The 19,232-nt window shown below is 44.2% G+C and overlaps 1 protein-coding gene across 2 annotated transcripts in view; it reads right to left on the bottom strand.

The window, feature by feature from the left end:
• SLC23A2 (solute carrier family 23 member 2) overlaps positions 1 to 19,232 on the bottom strand; it is a 119,368-nt gene that overhangs the window by 73,077 nt on the left and 27,059 nt on the right. For both annotated transcript variants that reach the window (XM_069766582.1, XM_069766583.1), the window contains exon 2: positions 8,877 to 9,154. In XM_069766582.1, the coding sequence (XP_069622683.1) occupies positions 8,877 to 8,981 (105 nt within the window). In that variant the 5' untranslated portion in view covers positions 8,982 to 9,154. The remainder of the gene's footprint in view (positions 1 to 8,876; positions 9,155 to 19,232) is intronic.

The following is a 19,232-nucleotide window of genomic DNA, read 5'->3' as shown; positions in this document are numbered from 1 at the left end:
CGCGTGCAGTGCTGAGACTTCAGAGGTGAGTATAACATGATTTTTTATTTTAATTATTTTTTTTTTTTTTTACACAAATATGGTTCCCGGGGCCTGGAGGAGAGAGTCTCCTCTCCTCCACCCCAGGTATAACCCGCATTACTTCCCGCATGGTGTGCACAGCCCCATGCGGGAAGTAAGCGGATCAATGCATTTCTATGTGTGCAGAATCGCTGCGATTCTGCACAAAGAAGTGACATGGTCCTTCTTTTTTTCCGCAGCAATTCAGCGCGTTTTTTTTTCGAGTTTTTCCACATCACGTGCACTGCGGTTTTTGTTTTCCATAGGGTAAAATTGTACTGTACCCTGCATGGAAAACAGCTGCGGACCCGCAGCGGCAAAATCGCCGCGGTTCCGCAGTAAAAACCGCATAGTGTGAACATGGCCTAAAAATAAATTTTAAAAAATTGTGATATTTTCACCTCGCGGCAATTACCCCAGATGACAAAGCGGTCTCGCAAGACCGCTACGTCATCACAGGTAATTGCCGCAAAGCACACTGGAAACGTAAGTATCGCTAGGAGCGGGAACGCTGCGAGGGCCCCCGCAAGGTGAGAATATCACAATTTATTATTTTAATTTTTTTTTTTTTTTTTAACAATTATATGGTTCCCAGTCCGTGGAGGAGAGTCTCCTCTCCTCCACCCCGGATACCATCAGCACATGATCCGCTTACTTCCCGCCAAGCGCAAAACTCACCATGCGCAAAACTTGCTACACACAACTTGCTACACTAACCTGTCACATGCAACTCGACACAAAGTTGCTACACGCATGTCGCCACACTCAACTCAACACATACAACTTGACACATGAAACTCGCCCTAAAACACACACAAGTCTGGTATTATCCTTCAAAAATAAAAATCTGATTAATAAGCAGACAAACTACAAGAGCAACAAATGTACCATATAGGAAATAGGCAGCTGTCAGTCACATGACCTATTATGTTTATGTGTGAGCTAACATACTGCCAGGGGGAGGGCTTCCTGTTGGCTGGGGATTTATCGGGCTGCCAATAGCAACCAATCACAGCTCAGCTTCTATTTTGCTACAGTTAATTAATCTGAGCTCTAATTGGTTAATATAGGCAACAAAAGACATTTTCAGTATAACAAAGCTTGTGTGAGGTAATAGCATGGCAGTTAGGGTGTGTTGGTGGAAAGGCTGAGGTCAGTCACATTACCTCTATGTCAGAGGATACAGACACTGCCAGTTACAGACTATTTTTACCACAATAATGCCTCATAAGAAAAAGAATTCCATGGCACGAATGTCAGCTGATGCGAAAAGAAAAGCTGCATTACTGGCCAATGAAAAATGTGAAGACCGGGAAACAAGGCTGACACACATGAGAACAGCAGCTGCTTCCTCAAGAGCAGTAGAAGATTACTTCACATTACTTGGCCAATTTACGGAAGTTAAATCTGTGTGGAATATCTCTGGTGTTGAAATATATGTTGTGAACTGCTTCTATTTGCTTAGTTTTTGCCGTTTAATAATCACATTTCTATCTGTTTTGTGGTTTTTGTGTGCAGAATAAATTTTTGTTGACACATTCTATTTTGTTAAAAGCAGTTATTAACCCGGGCGAAGCCGGGTAGTACAGCTAGTTATAAATATTTTTCTATCTACTGGCTAACACGGTACCAAAACTATAAATAAAAATATACATATATCTCGTATATACTCGAGTATAAGCCGAGATTTTCAGCCCATTTTTTTGGGCTGAAAGTCCCCCTCTCGGCTTATACTCGAGTCATATACCCGGGTGTCAGCAGGGGAGGGGGAGCGGGGGCTGTGTAGTTATACTTACCTGCTGCGGCGCGGTCCCTGCAGTCCCTGGCTTCTCCGGCGCTGCAGATTCTTCCTGTACTGAGCGGTCACATGGCACCGCTCATTACAGAAATGAATAGGCGGCTCCACCCCCATAGGGGAGGAGCCACATATTCATTGCTGTAAAATGATCGGTGCCATGTGACCGCTCAATTACAGGAAGCTGCTGCGCCGGAGAAGCCAGGGACTGCAGGGACCGCGCCGCAGCAGGTAAGGGGAGCGCAGCGCTGCGCTATAATAACCTGCTCCTCGCTCCGGTACGGCTCCGTCTGCAGCGTCCTCTAGCAATGACGCTCAGGTTAGAGGGCGCTGTGACGTAGTCAGTGCGCGCCCTCTGCTGAGCGTCAGTGCTGGAGACGGAGCCGCACGAGGAGCAGGTAATTATTGAAAGCGCCGGCGTCCTGAGAAGAGAGGGGAGTATGTGATTTTTTTTTTTTTTTTTATGGCAGCACCAGCAGCATTCTAAGGAGCACCTATGGGGCCATAAAGGTGCAGAGCATATAAGGGGCACAGCATTATAAGGAGCACCTATGGGGCCATAATGAAAGGTGCAGAGCATATATGGCACAGCATTATAAGGGGCACCTATGGGGCCATAATGAAAGGTGCAGAGCATATATGGCACAGCATTATAAGGAGCATCTATGGGGCCATAATCAAAGGTGCAGAGCATATATGGCACAGCATTATAAGGGGCATCTATGGGGCCATAATGAAAGGTGCAGAGCATATATGGCACAGCATTATAAGGGGCATCTATGGGGCCATAATCAAAGGTGCAGAGTATATATGGCACATCATTATAAGGGGCATCTATGGGGCCATAAAGGTGCAGAGCATATATGGGGCACAGCATTATAAGGGGCATCTATGGGGCCATAATCAAAGGTGCAGAGCATATATGGCACATCATTATAAGGGGCATCTATGGGGCCATAAAGGTGCAGAGCATATATGGGGCACAGCATTATAAGGGGCATCTATGGGGCCATAATCAAAGGTGCAGAGTATATATGGCACATCATTATAAGGGGCATCTATGGGGCCATAAAGGTGCAGAGCATATATGGGGCACAGCATTATAAGGGGCATCTATGGGGCCATAATCAAAGGTGTAGAGCATATATGGCACAGCATTATAAGGAGCACCTATGGGGCCATAAAGGTGCAGAGCATATATATGGCACAACATTATAAGGGGCATCTATGGGGCCATAATCAAAGGTGCAGAGCATATATGGGGCACAGCATTATAAGGGGCATCTATGGGGCCATAAAGGTGCAGAGCATATATGGCACAGCATTATAAGGAGCACCTATGGGGCCATAAAGGTGCAGAGCATATATGGGGCACAGCATTATAAGGGGCATCTATGGGGCCATAATCAAAGGTGCAGAGCATATATGGGGCACAGCATTATAAGAAGCATCTATGGGGCCATAATCAAAGGTGCAGAGCATATATGGCACAGCATTATAAGGAGCACCTATGGGGCCATAATCAAAGGTGCAGAGTATATATGGCACAACATTATAAGGGGCATCTATGGGGCCATAATCAAAGGTGCAGAGCATATATGGCACAGCATAAGGAGCATCTATGGGGCCATAATCAAAGGTGCAGAGCATATATGGCACAGCATTATAAGGAGCACCTATGGGGCCATAATCAAAGGTGCAGAATATATATGGCACAGCATTATAAGGAGCACCTATGGGGCCATAATCAAAGGTGCAGAGCATATATGGGGCACAGCATTCTAAGGAGCACCTATGGGGCCATAATCAAAGGTGCAGAGCATATATGGCACAGCATTATAAGGGGCATCTATGGGGCCATAATCAAAGGTGCAGAGCATATATGGCACAACATTATAAGGGGCACCTATGGGGCCATAATCAAAGGTGCAGAGTATATATGGCACAGCATTATAAGAAGCATCTATGGGGCCATAATCAAAGGTGCAGAGCATATATGGCACAGCATTATAAGAAGCATCTATGGGGCCATAATCAAAGGTGCAGAGTATATATGGCACAGCATTATAAGGAGCATCTATGGGGCCATAATCAAAGGTGCAGAGTATATATGGCACAGCATTATAAGGGGCATCTATGGGGCCATAATCAAAGGTGCAGAGCATATATGGCACAGCATTATAAGAAGCATCTATGGGGCCATAATCAAAGGTGCAGAGTATATATGGCACAGCATTATAAGGAGCATCTATGGGGCCATAATCAAAGGTGCAGAGTATATATGGCACAGCATTATAAGGAGCACCTATGGGGCCATAATCAAAGGTGCAGAGCATATATGGCACAGCATTATAAGGGGCATCTATGGGGCCATAATCAAAGGTGCAGAGTATATATGGCACAGCATTATAAGGAGCACCTATGGGGCCATAATCAAAGGTGCAGAGCATATATGGCACAGCTTTATAAGGGGCATCTATGGGGCCATAATCAAAGGTGCAGAGCATATATGGCACAGCATTATAAGGAGCACCTATGGGGCCATAATCAAAGGTGCAGAGCATATATGGCACATCATTATAAGGGGCATCTATGGGGCCATAATCAAAGGTGCAGAGTATATATGGCACAGCATTATAAGGAGCACCTATGGGGCCATAATCAAAGGTGCAGAGCATATATGGCACAGCATTATAAGGGGCATCTATGGGGCCATAATCAAAGGTGCAGAGCATATATGGCACAGCATTATAAGGGGCATCTATGGGGCCATAATCAAAGGTGCAGAGCATATATGGCACAGCATTATAAGGAGCATCTATGGGGCCATAATCAAAGGTGCAGAGCATATATGGCACAACATTATAAGAAGCATCTATGGGGCCATAATCAAAGGTGCAGAGCATATATGGCACAGCATTATAAGGGGCATCTATGGGGCCATAATCAACGGTGCAGAGCATATATGGCACAACATTATAAGGAGCATCTATGGGGCCATAATCAAAGGTGCAGAGTATATATGGCACAGCATTATAAGGGGCATCTATGGGGCCATAATCAAAGGTGCAGAGCATATATGGCACAGCATTATAAGGGGCATCTATGGGGCCATAATCAAAGGTGCAGAGTATATATGGCACAGCATTATAAGGGGCATCTATGGGGCCATAATCAAAGGTGCAGAGTATATATGGCACAGCATTATAAGGGGCATCTATGGGGCCATAATCAAAGGTGCAGAGCATATATGGCACAACATTATAAGGAGCATCTATGGGGCCATAATGAACGGTGCAGAGTATATATGGCACAGCATTATAAGGGGCATCTATGGGGCCATAATCAAAGGTGCAGAGCATATATGGCACAGCATTATAAGGAGCATCTATGGGGCCATAATCAAAGGTGCAGAGCATATATGGCACAACATTATAAGAAGCATCTATGGGGCCATAATCAAAGGTGCAGAGCATATATGGCACAACATTATAAGGAGCATCTATGGGGCCATAATGAACGGTGCAGAGCATTCTATATAGCACAGTTGTATATGGAGCATCTATGGGGCAATAATGAACGGTATGGAGCATCTATTTTTATTTTTGAAATTCACCGGTAGCTGCTGCATTTTCTACCCTAGGCTTATACTCGAGTCAATAAGTTTTCCCAGTTTTTTGTGGCAAAATTAGGGGGGGGGGGGGGTCGGCTTATACTCGAGTATATACGGTATATATAATTTTTTTTATTTTTTTCCTGTATCATAGCGCCAGACACCGAGATCTGCGCGGTATACATAAACAGTATGCTCTGATAATCGGTGGGAGGGTCATATTTAATTATAACAAATGACTCAATCACCACATCAATGATGTATAGATGCATACATTATCACGTACGCTTGCTTATCTCACGCACTTTATATTAGATGAATTGATTATCTGTACTGTCACAAGTCAGCATGTATGGGTTTTACCCTTATTTTGTAAATTGCACAATGATTACATGTTCTTCTGTATACTCCCCACGTACACTTATTCCACTGCTTCACTTGAACTGAAATGTCATCTTGCCATATCGGCTAAAGAAAGTCCACTTGCTGTTGGTAAATATTGGAGGGCTGCCTACCTTTACTTACATTTGTCCAAAGGTTGGATGTTTTGTATGGGAGGCTTTGCACCCACACTGTAAATTTTGTAGTGTGCTGTTTCAATTTTTTATTTGGGGGGAAAAAAGAAATATAAAAAATATACACATACATACGCGTAGTGTAAACAGAACACGAGAGGAGTCACCGCACATAATACTGTAGAAGGGCCGCACCCTGGTCAGGTCCATTCCTGCCCGATAACGACCCCCTCACCACGAGCACGGCAGCGCTCCGCACACCGGTATGTCGGCACATTTTGGGATATAAGGATACAGGATGAGATGAGGGCGGAGGAGTGCATGATAATTCTCCCCAAACCATAAAGAAGGCTACTTTACTGAGCGGGAAGAAGCAGGTTTCCATGGTAACCAGACAGTTGGATAAAAGCGGCAGATCTGGGGCATGCAGCAGATAATTAAAGACTTCTATTAAAAAAAAAAAAGTGGAAAAATAAAAAAAGATTTTAAATATCAGCGCTCCATGTTGCGTGCAAACGCAGATAACCTTTAATCAGCTGCATCCAAGAAAACAAATTAATGACAGTGTGATGTAGTGCATCATTCGGAGAAATCGTACCATCGAGCATCAGGCTCCGCAGCCGGAAAGGGGAGAAAAGTCAAGTAGTCCCAAAGACTGCCGGGAGAGGCCGTCTGAGGCCTCACAGTATCACTGACCAAGTGGACAGGACGTTCGTCTCTATACATCTGTTCACACCCCGGGGTGACTGCAGCGGTCATCAACCAGATGAAAATGGTCAAGCGTCATACTGGCGTGACATCCCTAGAGCTGGTAAACAGGCTGGAGTGGGACAAAAAGCGCAGGGGATTGGCAAGGAAATATTTATTTTGTTATTTTATATGATTATTAGCTCTTGGGAAAATTCAATGTGTTTAAAAGAGGTTTTATTAAATATGGAAGTTATTCCCCATCCTTAGGGTAGGGGGATAATATCCCAAACGCTGGGTGTCCCATTAATCCAGATAACCTGGGCTCTGAGGAGCCCTGGGTGAATGGATCAGTGGAGGTCCTAGCGGTTGGATCCCCAGCGATCAGAAAGTTATAGATAATCACTTCAAAAATGTGAGACAACCCCCTTTAAAGTGATTCAGTTCTTCTAGTAGTTGACCAAAAAGACTAAACAAATGGTTAGACTTTCTCTGGATACATCTTCCACTGAAGCAGGGACCATAATATGAAAGCTTCTGTATGGAGAAATGGTACCACTTGGAACTACAGTCAGAAGCCGGTCGTACATCAGATCTCCTGCTTTACACTGAGGAGCAACACCCAGAAACTCGAGTCAACAAACGGAGATTCTGCTTTGGCTTTTAGACAAAGTCATGTGGCAAAAGTACCGTAATTAAAGGGTCAATATTGACTTTTACGATTGCCACTCACAATAGGTGGCGCTACACTCATAGCGAGTACCTAATGGACAAAATTCACTTTCTAGGGAAAAAAAATCCACAGCTTCTCTGCTGCAAGTCATTCCGAACATCAAAAGAAAAACCATAACTCATCCGAGTAATAAACTACGCTTTATCAGATCCAAGGTATTTTGACCTTCATTGGCCGGCAGGTGAATGTGCGCCGTTGAGGTTATGAACATTGAGAAACTGTAGATGGACAATTTCCGATAAGACCATAATCTTAGAAAGCGCGGGCATCATCAGATTGTCACCTGCAATACACAGATTAGGTAGTGAGCAAATCCTACTCATGTGTAATCCTCCTCCTGATCTAGAAGACTGGACAACTGGGATAATCTGCATGGCTCACGCCCTAACAAGGAGGACAATCGCGGCTCGGAGGAACATAGAGAAGACTGGCACCATTACAGGCCTGTAGGCACCGGGAGCGCTCGCAATACACCACACACTGCTCCATGCCAACATCTCATCCTTCACAGATTCTTATATGGCTCTCGTAGCTCAAACACGGAGCAGGCGTCCATTCTATGGCCAAGCCCTGACAGTCACATTTGACCCAAATTAAACTGAAGAATGGCAATCCCATGCCATCCTGCTTTATGGTAATTTTACTATGGCGAGAGATATTGCCATAAATCTCTAAGCCAATATCTGGAGTTCTATTTTGGATTAAGAGCTACTGTTACTCCTTTACAAGAGGAGCTGGTAAGATTACAGCCCATTTATAGCTAGAAATTGCTGACTGGATGCTCACTAAACAAATAAATCTAAAAAAAAAAAATCCAGTTGTATAAAGGCTTACATGCAATACAAGTGCAAGACTGATTTTCTATAGAAAGACAAATTACTGTGACTCCCGAGGTTTGGCAGAGGGCGGTGGAGGGGCTGGGACAAAAAAACATTTCTCATCATATGGGTGGCATTATACATGCTATAATTTATTACTTAAAAGGGAGTTCTGAGTTTAAAAATGTATCCCCTTATCCATAGGGGATAACTTTCTGAACGCTGGGGGTCTGACAGCCATGGCCACCACTGATCCCAAGAACAGAGGCTGGATAGAACAAAGGTCAATCATGTGGACTACCGTTCCATTCACTCTTTATGGGGGTGCTGGAGATTGCCTAGCGGCATGCTCAGCTGATGTTTGGCGCTCCTATTAGAATAAATGGAGAGGCATGGCACATCATCAACTTCTGCTCCATTCAGCCAGAGCTCTTTAAAGTGCCAGTTCTTGGGATTGGTGGGTGGCGAGTGCAGTCAGAACCCCAACAATTGGTAAAGTTATCCCTTATCCTTTGGATGAGACATCATTTTCAAACTTGAGAACCGACCCCCCCTTTAATCCCTTGGTTAGCCACCAGTTGCAAATTAGTCCATAATCTCAATTCTATCCTTATGGCAAGAGAATAGTAAGAGAATCTCTACCTATCAACCTTACCGGTAGAGTGAAGAAGGTTGTGTGTTTTGGTTCCTCCTCGTACTTCCCATCGGTTGAGTTTGTGGATTCCATTGCCTTAGATGAGGGATTCCGACCAATGCCCATCGCTGGAGCAGTGTCCACTTCTGTCTTGCCTCGGCTACGCCTGGCTCAAGGGAAATTTCCAACAATAGTGTCTTCTTGTGTTGAGGGATTGTGGTCTCAGGGATCAGAGAGATGTGTCTGCCTCCCTAAGCATCCGGACTGATGAGAACAGCGTGGACGGTCTTCAAAGATACCTGGATGTCCCAATAAAACAAAAAAAGAGTTAAAAGCTGGTTTTGTACTACTAGAAGGGGAAAAAGCAGCACATTTTCAGGGGAATGAGTTAGGTGACCCTAGAGCACCCTGTAGAATGGGTCAGAGGACTTACAGGAAAAGTCACCATACACATCAAGCTAATTTCTGGACACCCAACAGACAATTTGGAAATTTGCACCCTTGTGGTTCTCTACAAGTGTCAGTCTTAACCACTTTCACCAGCAGGCAACTATTCTCCATCCTACAGAAGCTATTCCAGTATGTGTGGACACCATGCCCACTGCCAATCTGTCCTGAAAAGTCCCTTGGGAACATGGTCACCAGTCGAGGTACTGAACAGTCAATATATGTAGCAATTACTTCATATTTAAGTATATCTTAGCATTATATATACACAGGGTGTAACTTATATAACCTCCTGACCACACAGGACAGAAAAAAAAATAAAATCTGCTGTAGATTTCAGAAAACTCCTAGATGAGCCTACAGAAAGTTTGGGCACCCCTGGTCAAAATTATTTTTCACTGAGCTGCTCGCGGATAAGGCTACTTTCACACTAGCGTCGGATTCGGCCCGTCGCATTGCGTCAGGGCGAGATTCCGACGCTAGCGTTTGTTGTGCCGCACAACGGAGGCAGCGGATGCATTTCTCCGGCGCATCCGCTGCCCCATTGTGAGGTGCAGGGAGGAGGGGGCGGAGTTCCGGCCGCGCATGTGCGGTCGGAAAAAGCGGTCCGTCGGCTGCAAAAAAACGTTACATTTAACGTTTTTTGCTCCCGGCGGTCCGCCACAACACGGCGCAACCGTCGCAAGACGGTTGCGACGTGTGTCAATACGTCGGTAATGTAACTATGGGGCAAAAACGCATCCTGCAAACAACTTTGCAGGATGCGTTGTTTCCCCTAAACGACGCATTGCGACGTATTAAAAAAAACGCCAGTGTGAAAGTAGCCTAAGACATTCAGAAAGATTTAGCAGATTTTGGAGTTATGGTGCATTGAACAGAAAAACCAGACACCAGCACAAATGACTTTCATGGGAAAAAAAAAAAAGACAAAAATACACAAGAAAACTTCTTGTGTGTCCTCAAGCGTCAAAATTGTGCTGAAGAACATCTAACCAAGCCTGATACCAATGAGGTTAAAATAGAACTCAATGGCCACAATGATCAAAAAGGTATGTGTGGAGAAAAAAGGGCACAGAATTTCAGGAAAGGAACATCTCGCCAACCAGTAAGCATGGGGGTGGGTCAATCATGCTTTGGGGTTGTGTTGCAGCCAGTGGCACAAGGAACATTTCTCAGGTAGAGGGAAGAATGGATCAACGGAATTTTAACAAATTCTTCAGCAAACATAACACCACGTATAAAAAAGCTAAAGTTGAAAAGAGGATGGCTTCTGCAAATTCATAATTATTAGCGATGAGCGAGCATGCTTGGGGGTTATCGGAGCATCTTGGGCATGCTTGAGTAAAATGTCAGACTCCCTGCACCTGCATGTTCCGTGGCTGCTAGGAAATTCCCACATGTGTGGCCGCTCACGAACAGCAGTGAATCATGCGGGGGACTCTAACATATTACTCGAGCACGCCCAAGATACTCGAATAACACGATAGCCAAGCATGCTATATATATATATATATATATATATATATATATATATATATATATATATATATATATATATATATATATATATATATATATATATATATATATATATATATATATATATATATATATATTTGTCTAAGGGTTTTTCCGTCTGTCTGTCTTGGAAATCCTGCGTCTGATTGGTCGAGGCCGCCAGGCCTCGACCAATCAGCGACGGGCACAGCGACGATGTCATAAAGGACGTAGACATCCCGCGTCTCTGATTCAGCGATGGGCACAGTATCGACGTAGATGTCATAATGGTTGCCATGGCGACGATGTCATAAAGGTTGCCTCAACCAATCAGCGACGGGCACAATCTGCCGCGAATTCTGGAATCGTCATTGTCCATATACTACTGGGACATGCATATTCTAGAATACCCGATGCGTTAGAATCGGGCCACAATCTAGTTATGAATAATGATCCTAAATACACGTCAACATCCACAATACACTACCTCAAAAGGTGCAAGCTGAAGGTTTTACAATGGCCCTCACATGCCCCTGGTCTTGTCATTGAAAATCTGTGGCTAGACCTCAATAGCAGTGCATGCAACACAACCCAATGATCTCACACAGCTGGAAGAATTTTCCAAGGAAGAATGGATGAAAATCCCTCAAACAAGAACTGAAAGACTACTGTCTGGCTACAAAAAGCGTTTACAAGCTGTGATGCTTTCGTAAGGGGGTGATACTAGGCATTAATCATGCAGGGTGCCCAAACCTTTCATTCAGTTCATTTTGCAAATTTCAAAATGTAAAAAAAAATAAAATAAATTGTTTTTATTGCAACATGCAGATGAGACTTGTAAGAATTTAATCCAAACTATATTCCACTGTGGATTTTTCACCTGCACATCTAGAGACGGAAAATTTCCTCTCCGTGTGGACGTACCCTAAAGGCTGCTATCCTGGTTTTAACCACTAACCATAAATTAATTAATTCTTTGAAACGTAGGCTTGGACGTAATGACATAAGTATCATAATTAATGTGGTTATAATCAGCCTCACCCTAAATGATGTGCATTGGTAATGTATTAACCCCAGAAGAACAGGGGGCCCAGATATTGATTTATGTTACCGATTCCTCAGGAATGATTCATTGTTGCTGCAATCATTGCATCATTACTACATTATAAATCACCGTCTCCAGGGAAATCTTCTTTATAAATAAGTCTCCGTTCTTCAGGATGAGGAATGTGAGACTAGAAGCTTCTATACGGTGATCGGGGATGTACAAGACGCAGGGCGTTACCCTAGCCTCATACCTTCACCTAGTCGCACAAAAGAAGGACCTTAATCCCACTTTATTCCCATGTCAGGACTCAGGTGTTCATACATGTTGTATAAGAGGCTTCATTGTGATCCTAAATATATTCTAAATACCTGAAAATTACACTTATTAACCCTGTAACCACAGGAACAGGTATTCGGCCATTATTTTGGAACTGGGGGGGGAAGTGGTTAGTATCTGGACTTTCTATGAGGCATGGGTTCTTGACCCACATGGAGTTACATCCAAGATCAGTCATGAACCAGCCTGGAGAGAGGTGGCCAAAACTGGCAACCTAAAGCAATGTCAACACACTGCGAAGGTAAAGCCAACAGGCGCTTAGCTAAATATATATGATCCACCCCAAAAGGTTAAATGGGTAGCCCAGTGTCAGCAACACCACCAAATAAGTGATAGTTTATTGATCAGTGTGGGTCCTACCGCACACCTTCAGCAGAACGGGAAACGGTTTCCTAAAAGGGACACTATTAAAGGGAATCTGTCACCTCCTGGATGATTTCTATACATTACCATGGGCAAACAGGTAATTGAATGGTTAAACCAGTCATACTTGTATGCCTCACAGCTGTGGTGTAGCCATCGAGAAATTTATAGTCTTTTAGCCTAATTATTTCTTCCAGGCTCCAGACCCCAACCGATCAATAAGTTAACACCTGTCCTGTAAATGACAACTTGTTTGCACCATACTTTTTTTTTTTTTTTTAAAAGGGTGGTATCTCAGTGGATCTAGAATGGTGAACCAAAAGAAAAAAAAAAAAAAAAACACTTTTACACATGGGTGGGTTGGGTAAAGTAGCCACTCCTCAAAACCACTCTTCAGCTGGAATCAAACTTGAGGTATATACACACACACACACACATACAAAGATAAGCCAACCCCCTAATTTTGCCACAAAAAAAACTGGGAAAACTTAATGACTCGAGAGGGGGACTTTCAGCCCCAAAAAATGGGCTGAAAATCTCAGCTTATACTTGAGTATATACGGTATGTATCTACATATATTCACACTGGAGGCATCAAAACTATGAATTAACTCATGTGGAATTATATACTGAACAAAAAAGTGTGAAACAACTGAAATTATGTCTTATATTCTAGGTTCTTCAAAGTAGCCACCTTTTGCTTTGATGACTGCTTTGCACACTCTTGGCATTCTCTTGATGAGCTTCAAGAGGTAGTCACCGGGAATGGTCTTCCAACAATCTTGAAGGAGTTCCCAGAGATGCTTAGCACTTGTTGGGCCTTTTGCCTTCACTCTGCGGTCTAGCTCACCCCAAACCATCTCGATTGGGTTCAGGTCTGCTGACTGTGGAGGCCAGGTCATCTGGCTTAGCACCCATCACTCTCCTTCTTGGTCAAATAGCCCTTACACAGCCTGGAGGTGCGTTTGGGGTCATTGTCCTGTTGAAAAATAAATGATGATCCAACTAAACGCAAACCGGATGGAATAGCATGCCGCTGCAAGATGCTGTGGTAGACATGCTGGTTCAGTATGCCTTCTATTTTGAATAAATCCCCAACAGTGTCACCAGCAAAGCACCCCCACACCATCACACCTCCTCCTCCATGCTTCACGGTGGGAACCAGGCATGTAGAGTCCATCCGTTCACCTTTTCGGCGTCACACAAAGACACGGTGGTTGGAACCAAAGACATCAAATTTGGACTCATCAGACCAAAGCACAGATTTCCACTGGTCTAATGTCCATTCCTTGTGTTCTTTAGCCCAAACAAGTCTCTTCTGCTTGTTGCCTATCCTTAGCAGTGGTTTCCTAGCAGCTATTTTACCATGAAGGCCTGCTGCACAAAGTCTCCTCTTAACAGTTGTTGTAGAGATGTGTCTGCTGCTAGAACTCTGTGTGGCATTGACCTGGTCTCTAATCTGAGCTGCTGTTAACCTGTGATTTCTGAGGCTGGTGACTCAGATAAACTTATCCTCAGAAGCAGAGGTGACTCTTGGTCTTCCTTTCCTGGGGCGGTCCTCATGTGAGCCAGTTTCTTTGTAGCGCTTGATGGTTTTTGCCACTGCACTTGGGGACACTTTCAAAGTTCTCCCAATTTTTCGGACTGACTGACCTTCATTTCTTAAAGTAATGATGGCCACTACATTTTCTTTACTTTTGTATTATGGCAAGAAAGGACTACCAGCTGTGTATCCACCAGACTTCTGCACAACACAACTGATGGTCCCAACCCCATTTGTAAGGCAAGAAATCACACTTATTAAACCTGACAGGGCACACCTGTGAAGTGAAAACCATTCCCGGTGACTACCTCTTGAAGCTCATCAAGAGAATGCCAAGAGTGTGCAAAACAGTCATCAAAGCAAAAAGGTGGCTACTTTGAAGAACCTAGAATATAAAACATAAAAAAGTGTGAAACAACTGGAAGTATATAATCCCACATGTGTTAATTCATAGTTTTGATGCCTTCAGTGTGAATGTACAATTTTCATAGTCATAAAAAGGTTTTTTAACAAAAAAATACCAACATTTTCAGTCCAACAATACTCCGTTCAGTCCCTGCGGACTCGTCCTATAGAGCCACAGGCCTGTGTAACTCCCCAGTAACGCTATTCTGCCCTAAAAGACATCTTAAAATTAACATGATTGGGTCATATGCCAAAACTGTGGAATCAGAGGAATATGGGGCAGTGTGGCCTGACAAACTTCATAACATGGCTCCTTATAAGACGAGATTCACACATCCAAGAAAACTGGACAGGTTTTGCTTTCCTCAGATGTCCTCCTAGTTGCCACAGTTTGTTTTTTTTATCTCGCTTCCAAGCCAATAAAAAACCCTTGGAAGATTAGGTTTTTATTCAAGATTAACACAGAGCGACATATCAGCAATACAAGGATGCAAAACAGAAGTCTTGGGATTTGCATCTACGTTTCGCAGATCCCCATACACTTGAATGACAGATTTTGACTCGGAAATCAGAGGAGACTAGGACGTGCTCCAAGGCACACGGATCTCACTCTCAGATCTATGATGTTAATGTGCATGTGTATACATCTGTTCTACTCAGAGTCCAAGAAGGGGGGGGGGGGGGGGGGGTGGAGGGAAGGTTGAAGGAAGGAAAAAAAAAAGCCCCCGGATGTATCAGGCAGATGTGTGAATGGAGCCTAATGCAAAGGCTGTTGTGCGAGAGCCCGGTTTGGTATAATTGTTTATTCTTATGATAACAGTAACAGACTATGAAAAGTAACTTTAGGAAAATGGTGGATCTCATAAGTACCAAACATGGGCAGCTCAGCCCTATGTTCAATGAACACATGCGGCATCACCTGCATTCAGAATCCAACAGCGCTTTGGACGGAGCAGATATGTGCTGCGCCCAAAGCGCTGCCAATTACTGACCGTGTGAACATACCCTTAGACTATCCAAAACAACTCGTTACCTGCATTTAAGGCTACGTTCACATTTGCGTTCTGCCGGGCTGCGTCGGGCGCAGCCGCGGCGACGCATGCGCCCCTATATTTAACATGGGGGGCGCATGGACATGCGTTGTGCTGCGTTTTGCGACGCATGCGGTTTTTTTGCCGCAAGCGTGGGGCGCAGAAAACGCAGCAAGTTGCATTTTTTTTGCGTCCAAATTTCAGCAAAAAAGGACGCATGCGTCACAAAACGCTGCGTTTTAGCGTGCGTTTTTGTTTGCGTTGCGTCTCCGACGCAACATCGCACAACGCAAATGTGAACGTAGCCTAAGACAGCTGTCTTACATAGTCACCTATATAAGACTCCTGTCCACAGACTCAGACTAACCTCTACAACATGGGCAAGAACAAAGAGTTTTATAAGGATGTAAGGAACAATATCATAGACCTGCACAAAGATGGAATGGGCTACAAAACCATAAGTAAGACGCTGGGTGAGAAAGACATTTGTTGGCGCAATAGAAAAAAAAGAATATGGAAGACAGACAAAATGACTGTCAATCAACATCAATCTGGGACACCATGCAAAATCTCACCTCGTGGGGTATCCATGATCATGAACGTGAGAGATCAGCCTAAAACTACACAGGGGAAACTTGTTAATGATCTCAAGGCAGCAGTGCCCGCAAGGTCCCCCTGCTCAAGAAGACACATGTGCAGGCCCGTCTGAAGTTTGCCAATGAGCACCTGGATGATTCTCTGAGTGACTAGGAGTAGGTGCTGTGGTCAGATGAGACACAAAATTGAGCTCTTTGGCACTAACTCAAATCGCCGTGTTTAGAGGAAGAGAAATGCTGCTTATGACCCAAAGAACACCATACCCACTGCCAAGCATGGAGGTGGAAACATTACGTTTTGGGGGTGTTTCTCTGCTAAGGGGACAGAACTACATCACCGCATCAATGCGAGAATGGATGGAGCCATGTACCGGAAAAATTCTGAGTGACAACCTCCTTCTCTCCGCCAGGACATTAAAAATATGTCGTGGCTGGGTCTTCCAGCAAGACAATGACCCAAACCATACAGCCAAGGCAACAAAGGAGTGGCTCAAAAACAAGCACATTAAAGCGAACCTGTCAGCAGTTTTGGCAGATATAAGTTGCGGCCACCGCCTTTCAGGGCTAATATACAGCATTCTGTAATGCTGTAGATCAGCCTCTGATCCGACCTAAAAGATAAGAAAAATAAATTATACTCACCCGGGGGGAGGTCCGGGCCGATGGGTGTTGCAGGTCCGGGGCCTCCCATCTTCTTATGATCGCCGCCCTCCTGTTGCTTCATCGCTCCCTGGTATGGCGCTCCTGCACAGGTGTACTTATCTGCCCTGTTAAGGGCAGAGTAAAGTACTACAGTGCGCAGGCACTGGGCTTCTGACCTTTCCCCGCGCCTGTACACTGCAGTACTTTGGTCTGCCCTCAACAAGGCAGATAAAGTATGCCTGTGCAGGAGCGCGATATCGGAGAGCGATGAAGCAACAGGAGGGTGGCATCACAAGAAGATGGGAGGTGCCGACTGACACCCATGGGATTGGACCGCCCCCCAGGTGAGTATAATAAAACTTATTTTTCTTATCTTTTAGGTAGGACTGGGGGCTTATCTACAGCATGCTGAAGATAAGCCCTGAAAGGCAGTGGCTGCATCTCATATTGGCCAAAACAGCTGACAGGTTCCCTTTAAGGTCATGGAGTGGCCTAGCCATGGAGGGGAGTTGAAGTTCTGAGTTGCCAAGCAACAGCCTCAAAATCTTAATGATTTAGAGATGATCTGCAAAGAAGAGAGAACCAAAATTCCTCCTGACATGTGCGCAAACCTCATCAACTACAAATATGTCTGACTGCTGTGCTTGCCAATAAGGGTTTTGCCACCAAGTATTAAGTCTTGTTTGCCAGAGGGATCAAATACTTATTTCTCAATGCTACTGTAAATGCAAATACATTTATAGAATTTATACAATGTGATTTTCTGGATTTTATTTTTGATATTCTATCTCTTAATGTTAAAATTAACGTATCCTTAAAATTATGGGGGCAGCACGGTGGCTTCATGGTTAGCACTGCAGCCTTGCAGCGCTAGAGTCCTGGGTTCGAATCCCACCAAGGACAACATCTGGAAAGAGTTTGTATGTTCTCTTCGTGTTTGCATGGGTTTCCTCCGGGCACTCCGGTTTCCTCCCACATTCCAAAGACATACTGATAGGGAATTTAGATTGTGAGCCCTAACGGCGACAGTGATGATAATGTGTGTAAAGCGCTGCGAAATATGTTAGCGACATATAAAAATAAAGATTATTATTATTATTTTTATTAATTATAGACTGTTCCTGTCTTTGTCAGAGGGCAAACTTACAAAATCAGCAAGGGATCAAATACTTATTTCCCCCACCGTAGCTGGGAATGCCCACTGAACGTTTTCAACAATACAGGAATGGGTAATGTTATAGCTCACTGCCAACAACCAGTTCCATTAGGATGAGAGCAGTGATGAAGATTACATCAATGTTTTTACTAGAAAGTAATTGACATCATGGGAAGCAGGAGGGACATAGAGCGGCAGCATGAACAGATGACCAGATGATAAGTATAGTTAGTGTCTAATATGAATGTAATACACAAACTAACGAGAATCATTCATCCCCAAGATCTCTAGATTAAGTCCTACACCCCGGTATCAGCAGATCTCCACGACTCTAGTGGGAACTAAACATAAGGAAACTAAATAAACACAGCGCCTGAACAAGAAGCAGCATGTTCCAGGTTCTCAATCTTGGAGCGGTTTATTCTGGGTTCTGTAGTTTCCGTACACTCTAAAATCACATGAAAGTCAATAGACTGGAAGGATTGAGGAGATCGCGGGGGCAGCGGGGGCGCTCTAGGAACAGCTCAGTGACGGGGGTTTCACACACAAGAGGGCTTTTTCTGGCCCAAGACAGAAGTAATGGAAAATAGAGAGGACGTCTACTTTTTATTTTTTTATTTTTTAGCAAAATAAACTTTTGGGATTGGTTCGCAAAAACTTCATCAAAATCTGAAGTGAGTTTAAAATATAATATATAAAGACTACACAAAATCGAGACCAGTAAATACAATAATTAACTACCGAAAGCGTCTCATCCCATCCCAGATACCCCCAATTATTACACAGGAACAGATTGGTGGTAAAATATAAGACGGTGGTTGCACACAACGCAGCGGAGACTGTGGGGAAGTGGAGACTAGTGCGTTTACAAATGCCCCAAGATGGGTGGTCACCTTCTCATTGCTGGGGAGGGGGTCCACTAGATGGACCATCGGTCCACTCATTCATTGAACATGGGACGGAGTGGGATAGCCGGGCGCACTGCTGTCCCATGGGGCGGTGTTGTGCATGTGAGAACATCGCTCCATTAAGACGGGGTATTCTGGATCAGCGGGAGTCCCAGTGGTGTCACCAAGCATGAGCGGCATGCTGTCACCGATCCGGTGGACAATCAGCATGGTCTATAGCTCTGGCAGGAAACGTTAAAACTACGTCCACAACCACTGCCCCCGTACTAAATGTCACTTAAATCTTTGGTTCTGTAGTTATGACCCAGTTAGACAGTCTCATAATTGGGAAGGACTGTCCTAGGAATGCTCTATTTTCTATCAGACAAAAGGAAAATCACCCGACAAATGAGTAAAAAAAGTAAA

Source organism: Ranitomeya imitator, chromosome 4 (assembly GCF_032444005.1).
Source record: "Ranitomeya imitator isolate aRanImi1 chromosome 4, aRanImi1.pri, whole genome shotgun sequence".
In the NCBI taxonomy this organism is placed as follows: domain Eukaryota; kingdom Metazoa; phylum Chordata; class Amphibia; order Anura; family Dendrobatidae; genus Ranitomeya; species Ranitomeya imitator.
The sequence above is the reverse complement of the archived record's forward strand: the minus strand, read 5'-3'. Positions and strand labels throughout refer to the sequence as shown.